The sequence below is a fragment of the Sinocyclocheilus grahami genome, unplaced genomic scaffold (genome assembly GCF_001515645.1).
Source record: "Sinocyclocheilus grahami isolate Dianchi unplaced genomic scaffold, SAMN03320097.WGS_v1.1 scaffold1163.1, whole genome shotgun sequence".
NCBI lineage: Eukaryota > Metazoa > Chordata > Actinopteri > Cypriniformes > Cyprinidae > Sinocyclocheilus > Sinocyclocheilus grahami.
The window spans coordinates 341,241-351,583 of NW_015506342.1; the positions used below are offsets into that span (position 1 = coordinate 341,241).

The window sequence follows — 10,343 nt, forward strand, 5'->3', positions numbered from 1 at the left end:
ACACTCGCTCTCTCTCTCTCTCTCTCGCTCTCTCTCTCTCTCTCTCTCTCTCTCTCTCTCTCTCTCTCTCTCTCTCTCACACACACACACCAAGGTTATTTTCGTAAACCAAAACTAAGACAAAAACAATTGATCAAAAAACATGTTCGTAAACTGAAATAAGATAAAAATATCAAAATAAATGAGAAACTGAACTAACAACAGTAACTGGAAACTAACTGAAATAAAATCTAATTATATATGCTACAGAATGTCGCTGAGCTGTCGTTCTCTTCATCTGCAGCGCGGATGGCTTTAATGCACAACGCTGCAAATCCAGTGTTGAGACTTCATAATTATTATTGAATTTCATTAGTCGCAGTTATGATATGAGCATTTGTTCGCGGGAAAGTGAGTAAGACACGACAGTTACAGTATCATGATTACGATTAAATACGATAAAGTCGTCTAATATAAAACACTGAAACGCCACAGCTCTCGTCTGAGCGGAAGAACCGTCTCTAAAGCGTTTACAGCACTTGTGTTCCTATCATCAGACACCTTTGCTGCGATATACAGTTCTCTCCTGTATATCTGTATATCTCCTGTGTGAGTCGTGACGGGAAACGGTTTGTTCTCGTCCACAGACATCAGTTTGCCAAAGTCTGCAACCATCTGCTACACAGCGGCGCTGCTGAAGGCCAGAGCCGTGTCGGATAAGTGAGTCTCCATCAACACATTCACAATATTAATAAATAACTGTTAGTACGTCAACTTATTCTACTAACCCTAACCTAAGAGTCTACTAAATCTCTAATGAGAGGTAGTGGACATGTAGTTGCAAAGTCACGTATGGTGTTAGCAGAATGACCACGGTGGACTATTAAAATAAAATGTTTAAATAAATCAAGTTATGACAGCCACTGTCTAAATGAATTTAGTTCAACAACAAATAGAGATTTAAGTTAATTTAGAAACTGCAATTTACGCGTTTGCATTTAAAAAAAAATGTTTAAGTTGAATGTTGATTATTCTAATTAAAAATAAATAGTAATTAAATGTAAGTTTGGGCTGTTGTTAATTGTAATCTTATAGTAATGTAAAAGGGCTCCCTATAGTTAGAGCACAAGCTGAGGTAGATTTTTATCCCTAAGAAAAGTTTAGGTATAATTGAATTTCTTTCAAGAACGAGCGATTTGTTCAGTAAACCATTGTTTAATAAAAAAGCAATTTTATGTATAGTTTCCCCCTGCTGTACTGAAACCACACCGAGCCGTCATGTTTGAGTGCTGTTCCAGCTCTAATCAGTGCTGCACTAACCTCTCACGTCTCTTCTGCAGGTTTTCTCCAGAGGCGGCGTCACGCAGAGGTTTGAGCACAGCAGAAATGAACGCAGTAGAAGCCATACACAGAGCGGTGGAGTTCAACCCACACGTACCGAAAGTGAGCATCTTCATCCTCCTCCTCCTCCTCCTCCTCCTCCTCAGCCGTAACTAACCTGCCTCTCGTTCTCTCCGCAGTACCTCTTAGAGATGAAGAGTTTGATTCTGCCTCCGGAGCACATCCTGAAGCGCGGCGACAGCGAAGCCATCGCCTACACCTTCTTCCACCTGCAGCACTGGAAGCGTGTGGAGGGCGCGCTCAACCTGCTCCACTGCACCTGGGAGGGGAGTGAGTGAGAGTCCAGCAGCTTTAACACAACTCTGAGAGCCATCAGAGACGCTTGACTTCTGTCTGATTGAGCACTCTCGCATGCCAAAGCAATGCACAGTAATGCACATTTTGTCAATACTGTCTTATGACCAGATGTGACCCTGGAGCATAAAACTAGTGTCTTGAAAAATGAAGCCAGATGATGCATAAATCTCAAAAATTTCAAAAAATTAAGACACTTAAGACTTTGGTTTTGTGCTCCAGGGTCACAAATTATGATTTGTCTTTTGGCTCAACTCAGATCACATCCAGAGAACATCAGGCCGGTTCATTAGTGTAGCTCTTCACACATGGTTTCAAAGCAGCTTTGCAGATAGTCGTGATGTTATAGTGTCCAGTGTCCACACTGATCTCTTCAGAGCTGGATAATAGTATAGTTTGAATATGGAGATCATATAAACGATCCGGCCGTTGAGATTTGCTATATGGCATGCTGTGTGACTCACTTTATGTGAGTGTACGGTATGTGTGTGGATTAAATAGGATATATTTGTAGTAGTTACTAGTTGGGGTTATTAATTCATTATGCAATGAATGGAAATCTGTAAGGTTTGTTTATAACAATTTGGTGTAGTCAAGTCACCTTTATATCTGTAGCATTTTATCCGATACAGAACGTTTCTAAGCAGCTTCACAGTGATGCAAAGGAAAATAACCGTGTTAATGTTGTGAAATAAACTCATTTTCAGCTCTACAGAGGAGAGGAGAGTAGATGATATTACTGAACGTTACCGGACTTTAAGGACACAGCTAATCAAGCCGAATTGACAGAAATGTACGAAGAAAACTTTTTTTTTTGGCCATAGTTGCAGTATCTGCCAAATCCACACTAAAACCCTGTTCCTTTTTGTTCGTGTAATTACTGTGCGTGGCCTTCGCTATGGTAGTTAGCTATAAATGCCTTTATTTCTTATGACTTTTATGAAGCAAACTTTTTTTTTTCCAATATAAAAGTTGTCAAAGTGTTAAAGTGAAAATCAGAAAACTCACTGACTCTGTTGCTGCGAAGCTTAGAAATGTGTGTTTCAGCTCATTCTTTGTGTTTGTGCTGATTGTTGATGGCCTGATGTTTCAGCTTTCAGAATGATTCCATATCCTCTGGAGAAAGGCCACCTCTTCTATCCGTATCCCGTCTGTACAGAGACGGCGGACAGAGAACTGCTACCAAGTAAGAGATTTTCCTGCATCTCACCTGTAGATGAAGGCTTCTGTCGTCGGCAGCATCCAGATCCTCTCTGAACTTACCAGTGTAGTATATTAGGCCTTTTAGTACAATTTTACAAACATTCAGCTGGAGCTTCTCGTGTCAGATCTGGACTGGTTTTGATCAAGTAAAGGTCAGAATAACTGCAGTGATATCTCCAGATGAACACTTACTGCACTGAAGCAGCTCAGCTTTACTTGATTCTCCATCAATCATGTTTTAGAGTCTCAAATCTGATCCTCAGGATCTTTTGAGGAGCGTTTGTTTCCAGCAGCTTTACTTTCACTGTTCCTCAGCGGAGGAATGATCTTCACAAGCCTCCAGAACATCTCACATCTTCTGAGGAGCCTTTATTTCTTCAGCTCTCAATCACTGCATTATATGTTTGGAGCATTTCAATCTCATCTCACTGAGACTAAGATTACTGGAGATATCGACTATTATTTGGTATGTCAGGGCAGTCGAGCATTACAGGTTTAAAAGAGTGCTTGTGTAATTACAGACGCAGCCTCATGTGTCTCCAAACCCATCTGCTGTTATTTTAATATCCACCACAGCTGTCAAGCTCCAGAAAATAAACACACACAACATAAAGTTGTGTGATCACTGAGGCGCTTCTCTCTTGGTGCAGTAGTAGTTAACCCTGACTCTCTCTCTCTGTGTGTGTGTGTGTGTGTGTGTGTGTGTGTCTCTCTCTCTGTGTGTGTGTGTGTGTGTGTGTCTCTCTCTCTGTGTGTGTGTGTGTGTGTGTGTCTCTCTCTCTGTGTGTGTGTGTGTGTGTGTGTCTCTCTCTCTGTGTGTGTGTGTGTGTGTGTGTCTCTCTGTTTGTGTCTGTGTGTGTGTGTGTGTGTGCGTGCGTGTGTGTGTGTGTGTGTGTCTGTTTGTCTCTGTGTGTGTGTGCGCGCGTGCGTGCGTGTCTGTGTGTGTGTGTCTGTTTGTCTCTGTGTGTGTGTGTGTGTGTGTGTCTCTCTCTCTCTGCTTGTGTGTGTGTGTGTAAGCAGTGTTCCACGAGGTGTCAGTGTATCCCAAGAAGGAGCTGCCGTTCTTCATCCTGTTCACGGCGGGTCTCTGCTCCTTCACCGCTATGCTGGCGCTCCTCACGCATCAGTTCCCAGAGCTCATGGGAGTGTTTGCTAAAGCCGTGAGTGTCACACACTTCAGTACTCCAGACAAACACACCACCGTTGAAGGCTTTTCATTTTCATCAGTATCATCAGCTCTGATGAAGAACCGTTTGAATGACACTGATACGCAGGGTTTGGCCAAACATGAGGTTTTTTTTAAAGATAACTCCTCATGCTCATATTTGTATTTGAAATGTAAATTCTTCACGTAGTGCTGCAAGATTCATCTTAAGAAAATATGACCAAGTTTTATCTCTACCATTGTGTTACTGGACCAATATTTAATTACTTTCCCCATGTTTTCATAGAGACTAATATCTCATTTCTGCTGAAATATAATCAGCAGGTGGCACATCTGCCTCCTATTTTGTTTTACTGTGAAACTGTTTTTCAGAAATGAATTGGCTATAGAACGCACAGGTGGCCTGATTAAAAATAATCAGAAGAAATCAATCCAGCGAAAGACTCTTGAGTTCTTGACTGAGTTCTCTGGATCTCTCCGTGTTAACCCAGTTCTTCTCTTCACTTTCACAGTTTGATCTGTGTTGTAGTCTTAACCTCTGAATGGATTTGTGTTCGATCACTGCATGTTTCTGCTTGCTGAAGATGAGTCACTTTCAATTCCTCATCTGCAGTGTTGGGGAACGTTGCTTTTAAAAGTAATGCATTACAATACTGTGTTACTCCCTAAAAAATAACTAATTGTGTGCTTAGTTACTTTTTATGGAAAGTTATGTTACTTTTGCGTTACTTTTTCTCATCTGGGCTGGGCTTGCTTGTTTGTTTTTAATATAAAAAAGTTATTATTTTGTTATTATATATGTTACTATTTTTGGCAAATACACATCTGTACAGTAGAGGCTCCGCGCAAACAAGCCTTTCAGCTCTGCTGCTGTCCTGGATTACATGAAGAATTGGATGCAAGAGAAGAAAGTTCAACACTCTAAAGGAATAAAAAAATGAAAATAAAACACAAATGTTAAGGTTTATCTTCAGTCACTTTTGCTCATTAGTATGGTTGAATTGGATCATTGAAGGTCAGCAGCATAGACACTGGTTAGGTTTGCATTGCACTGTTTAGAGGAGCACTGAATGTGTTTGTGTGCAGTGAGATGAGTAAACACATGTTGATATTGAGTCTAGAACTACAGTAAGATCATGTTCACACACAACACTCTGCACTCACTCCTGATTTCTGTCTCCATGGCAACACCAGAGCTGTCACTCAACACACGGAAACAAAGTAACTAATTATTTATTTGAAAAAGTAACTTAGATGTTTCATTTTAAATCAAAAGGAAATGTTACTTGGGGAAAGTAACTCATGTTACTTGTAACGTGTTACCCCCAACACTGCTAATTTGTACCAAAATGTATTTTTGTGTTTTTAAATGAATCTTTTGATGATATTATTGGATGTAATTTAATACGGAGGCTATCTTGTCTGAGAGTAGTGTTCAGACTGCAGATATCTCACTTGTTTCTGTTTCGTCCTTCAGTTCCTGAGCACTCTGTTCGCTCCGCTGAACTTCATCATGGAGAAGGTGGAGAGCATTCTTCCCTCGAGTCTGTGGCACCAGCTCACGCGGATCTGATCTCACAGATATGCATTATTATTGACTGAGGTGCCAAGTTCTTCAGAAGTGCCCCGACAGCCAGGAAACAAGAGAAACACAACCCACATCAAACGCAGAAGGAATTTATTTCCCCCTCAATCTCCTGTAAATCTGTCCTGTTGAAAACTTTTAAACGCCATCAGTATCTAAAGAAAAAATAAATCAATTTCTGTACTGCGGCAAAACAGACGTCTCCATTTTTGAAGTCCATAGCAGAAAATCATCTTCTCCGTTGTGACTTTCTCTGTTCTCGAATTGGAAAAATTGTCTGAAAGCTGCAGAATATCATTGATCGACGTGTGTGGGCTTCTTTTACACACAGAAACATAAAAGTGGAGTTTGACCTGTCAGTTCATCTTTTCTTTTTTTATATTATAATGTGCCATTCTACATGCTTGTGTTGATTCATCCCAGGATCTTTAAGAATCCTCTAGAACGGATGAAAGCGAGACGTACTGTACTGTAAAAGCACACCACATTGCCTGGCCTGTCATCTCTTTTATACATTGAGTTATCAGTGAGATCAAAGATTGCTTTGAATATGTGTTTAGATCGGGGGTTTCCAAACTGCAAGATATTTTTTTTTAATAATTTGGTGTAATATTAAGAAGGCATGACATGTGTAATCTGTACACTGGGTGTCGCTATCACACCCCAATCACAAAGCATCATGTGGATTATCAGTGTATGCTGTTCACATGGAAGCAACACTATCTGCTACAAAAAACAAAAAAGATAAGCTCCTTTATAAACAGGGTTGCCAGGTCTGCGTTACAAAATCAGCCCAATCGCATTCAGGGGGCGAGGGGTTGTAAAGGTGTTAAACCTTTATTTTATTATTGTTATGTTTTGCAGTATATGGCTTTAACCCATGGACTAAAAAAAAAAACCTGTGGCAACAGTAGAAATGTAGCAGGATTTCGCGGGAAAATCCACGGCAATGTTCAGATGTATAATTAACACTCTTTGAAGAAGACATGAAGAGTGCTCTAACACTTTTTTTTTTGTACTGTAGGTATTTGGAAATGTACATAATTCTGCGGCTCTCCATTCTCAAGTGAATGATTTGGACATTGACTGGTGCTCTGTTAATGACATTAATTAGGCGGCGTTTACAATTTAATGTGGAGATCCGATCTGAAACCATTCAGCTGCATACAATTTCAAAATCATTTGCGATTTATAGATTTCACATCTGGAAGAGAGTCATACACACGTTTTCTGTCTGAACATTTGAGAAATAATCGTAAAATCAACATTCTACGCAACATCTTATAACTGAGGCCCTGTGTGTCCTGGATCAGTTAACTTCATGTGAGAGGTGAGTCTTCAGCTTCTTGAGAGTTGTGAGGGTCTCCGCAGATTGATGGAGGTTTGCAGCTGATTTCAACAGAAGAACAGCGAGAGTGAAGGTGCTGGAAATCACGTTTGTGTCTCCTGAAGCAGCAGTGATCACGGTTACAGGTGAGATTATAAAGTGAAGGAAGATTGTTATTGGTTTAATGGTTCTAAAATAGACACTCGTTTTAGTGAATGTTTATCCATATTATGACCAAAACAATGGTGAGGGAATGACTGACTGATGCTTGATACTTAGACGTGAACTTAAACTGCTTTTTATTATTATCGTTTTAAACATGATACAATGTCTTAATATTATAAACTCCTCTTTATCTGTAGGTCAAAGGCCATGTCCCAAAACCTTCAAACTGATAGTTGCATCTTATTTCAGAAACCGCTCAATGGAATTGTAAGACTAATAAATAGGATTGTGGCAACAACATGCAAGTTGGCAGGGTATATGTCTTTACCCTGTGAGAGTAAAAGGAAAAATTAAGCAGACTACCACTTGCCATTCATATATGAAAAGAAGAAACTCTAAAAAGTCTAAAATAAACTACAGCTGATATAAAGTAATGTGAAAAAGATGCATGCGATCGAGCCTCTTCATAGATGAGATTCATGCAGGTATTTCCAATCTGCAAGAGATAACAATCAAAATAGCTAGCACATACACAAAATCCACGTTCTTTGAACAAAGAAAACAAAAACCTGTACATCTACCTGACCGTCAATAAGTAGCCTACTATTAACATTGAAATTAATTGACATTGACTCTTAGCTAATCATTTAATTATAAATGTTGCACGGTTGCTGAACAATAATAACTTTATCGATTATTTAACACCTCTTATTCATGTCATTTCTTGACTTGGTCTGTTCTATAGCTCATACTCTACAGCATCCCCTACTGAACAAAGCAAGAAAGCCCAACTCGTTTGTTGTGACCTCTCTTCTTGACATCAAATGTGTGAAGTCTAACGTCAAGTGTGTTCATTCAGCTTTTTTCAATGTTTGATTTTCTTAATGTATCGAAGCGTTTAAACAAGTGTCCCCAATTCACTTAATAAGACCTCGTGGCGCAATGGACGTCGGGGTCAAGCCGACTCTTCTTGACATCAAAAGGGTGAAGTCTAACATCAAGTGTGTTTACTCAGCTTTGATTTCATAATCAACAATGTTCCTTATGTGATTGATTTGGATCTTGACCTATTGGCTTTTTTATGTGGCAATACGAACTCAGAAGAAAATGTGGAAACGTGTGTGCTGAATTTAAAACCCAATTCCTTCAAGCCGGAATCGAACCAGCGACCTAAGGAGAGCCAACACTTCATCTACAGTCCTCCGCTCTACCAGCTGAGCTATCGAAGGATGGAAAAAACCCACGCCACAACAACACACCAAGAAATTCAGAAAGTCTGACCTCTTTAGGTTACTGGGGGAATTTTGCCTGCTTTTTGTGATGAATGCATCAAGGACCCTACACAGGAAGCACCACCTTGTTTTCTGAGACCTCGTGGCGCAAGATCAGAAGGTTGCGTGTTCAAATCACGTCGGGGTCAAGCCGTCTCTTCTTGACATCAAAAGGTTGAATACTCAGCTGTGGTTTCGTAATCAACGACATTCCTTATGGGATTGATTTGGATCTTGACATATTGGCTTTTTTTATGTGGCAATACGAACTCAGAACAAAATGTGGAAACGTGTGTGCTGAATTTAAAACCCAATTCCTTCAAGCCGGAATCGAACCAGCGACCTAAGGAGAGCCAACACTTCATCTACAGTCCTCCGCTCTACCAGCTGAGCTATCGAAGGATGGAAAAAGCCCAAGCCACAACAACACACCAAGAAATTCAGAAAGCCTTACCTCTTTAGGTCATTGGGGGAATTTAGTCTGCTTTTTGTGGTGAATGCATCAAGGACGCTACACAGGAAGCACCACCTAGTTTTCTGAGACCTCGTGGCGCAAGATCAGAAGGTTGCGTGTTGAAATCACGTCGGGGTCAAGCCGTCTCTTCTTGACATCAAAAGTGTGAAGTCTAATGTCAAGTGTGTTCATTCAGCTTTTTTCAATGTCTGATTTTCTTAATGTATCGAAGCGTTTAAACAAGAAGCCCCAATTAATTTTCTGAGACCTCGTGGCGCAAGATCAGAAGGTTGCGTGTTGAAATCACGTCGGGGTCAAGCCGTCTCTTCTTGACATCAAAAGGGTGAAGTCTAACATCAAGTGTGCTTACTCAGCTTTGGTTTCTTAATCAACAATGTTCTTTATGGGATTGATTTGTATCTTGACCTATGGGCTTTTTTTATCTGGCAATACTAACTCAGGAGAAAATGTGGAAACGTGTGAGCTGAATTTAAAAACCAATTCCTTTGAGCCAGAATTGAACCAGCGACCTAAGGATAGCCAACACTTCATCTACAGTCCTCCGCTCTACCAGCTGGGCTATCGAAGGATGAAAAAACCCCACGCCACAACAACACACCAAGAAATTCAGAAAGTCTGACCTCTTTAGGCTATTGGGGGAATTTAGTCTGCTTTTTGTGGTGAATGCATCAAGGACCCTACACAGGAAGCACCACCTTGTTTTCTGAGACCTCGTGGTGCAAGATCAGAAGGTTGCGTGTTCAAATCACGTCGGGGTCAAGCCGACTCTTCTTGACATCAAAAGGGTGAAGTCTAACGTCAAATGGTTTCATTTAGCTTTTTTCAATGTCTGATTTTCCTAATGTATCGAAGCGTTTAAACAAGTATCCCCAATTCACTAAATAAGACCTCGTGGCGCAATGGTAGCGCGTCTGACTCCAGATCAGAAGGTTGCGTGTTGAAATCACGTCGGGGTCAAGCCGACTCTTCTTGACATCAAAAGTGTGAAGTCTAACATCAAAAGTGTTTACTCTGCTTTGGTTTCATAATCAACAACGTTCCTTATGGGATTGATTTGTATCTTGACCTATGGGCTTTTTTTTTTTATGTGGCAATACGAACTCAGATAAAAATGTGGAAACATGTGTGCTGAATTTAAAACCCAATTCCTTCGAGCCAGAATCGAACCAGCGACCTAAGGATAGCCAACACTTCATCTACAGTGCTCCGCTCTACCAGCTGAGCTATCGAAGGATGTAAAAAGCCCAAGCCACATCAACACACCAAGAAATTGAGAACGCCTTACCTCTTTAAGTCATTGGGGGAATTTAGTCTGCTTTTTGTGGCGAATGCATCAAGGACCCTTCACAGGAAGCACCACCTTGTTTTCTGAGACCTCGTGGCACAAGATCAGAAGGTTGCGTGTTCAAATCACGTCGGGGTCAAACCGTCTCTTCTTGACATCAAAAGTGTGAAGTCTAATGTCAAGTGTGTTCATT

The 10,343-nt window shown here is 40.6% G+C and overlaps 1 protein-coding gene and 5 non-coding genes across 7 annotated transcripts in view; 2 read left to right on the forward strand and 4 right to left on the reverse strand.

Moving 5' to 3' along the window:
* The window catches only part of LOC107567498 (suppressor of tumorigenicity 7 protein homolog), a 13,449-nt gene extending 7,608 nt beyond the window's left edge, over positions 1-5,841 (forward strand). Inside the window, exons 10-15 of one of the 2 annotated variants that reach the window (XM_016253192.1) lie at positions 627-699; positions 1,320-1,422; positions 1,500-1,650; positions 2,768-2,860; positions 3,895-4,037; positions 5,520-5,841. In XM_016253192.1, the coding sequence (XP_016108678.1) occupies positions 627-699; positions 1,320-1,422; positions 1,500-1,650; positions 2,768-2,860; positions 3,895-4,037; positions 5,520-5,615 (659 nt within the window). In that variant the 3' untranslated portion in view covers positions 5,616-5,841. The remainder of the gene's footprint in view (positions 1-626; positions 700-1,319; positions 1,423-1,499; positions 1,651-2,767; positions 2,861-3,894; positions 4,038-5,519) is intronic. The other variant, XM_016253194.1, reaches the window with a different exon arrangement.
* A 2,420-nt stretch (positions 5,842-8,261) lies between these two features.
* trnay-gua (transfer RNA tyrosine (anticodon GUA)) lies at positions 8,262-8,348 on the reverse strand. The gene is given in 2 exon segments: positions 8,262-8,297; positions 8,312-8,348. It is a non-coding gene; the product is annotated as a tRNA-Tyr (tRNA).
* A 357-nt stretch (positions 8,349-8,705) lies between these two features.
* On the reverse strand, positions 8,706-8,792 carry trnay-gua (transfer RNA tyrosine (anticodon GUA)). The gene is given in 2 exon segments: positions 8,706-8,741; positions 8,756-8,792. It is a non-coding gene; the product is annotated as a tRNA-Tyr (tRNA).
* A 554-nt stretch (positions 8,793-9,346) lies between these two features.
* trnay-gua (transfer RNA tyrosine (anticodon GUA)) lies at positions 9,347-9,433 on the reverse strand. Its single transcript is given in 2 exon segments — positions 9,347-9,382; positions 9,397-9,433. It is a non-coding gene; the product is annotated as a tRNA-Tyr (tRNA).
* A 317-nt stretch (positions 9,434-9,750) lies between these two features.
* Positions 9,751-9,822, forward strand: trnaw-cca (transfer RNA tryptophan (anticodon CCA)). Its single transcript has one exon. It is a non-coding gene; the product is annotated as a tRNA-Trp (tRNA).
* Positions 9,823-10,011: 189 nt separating this feature from the next.
* trnay-gua (transfer RNA tyrosine (anticodon GUA)) lies at positions 10,012-10,098 on the reverse strand. Its single transcript is given in 2 exon segments — positions 10,012-10,047; positions 10,062-10,098. It is a non-coding gene; the product is annotated as a tRNA-Tyr (tRNA).
* Positions 10,099-10,343: the final 245 nt, after the last annotated feature.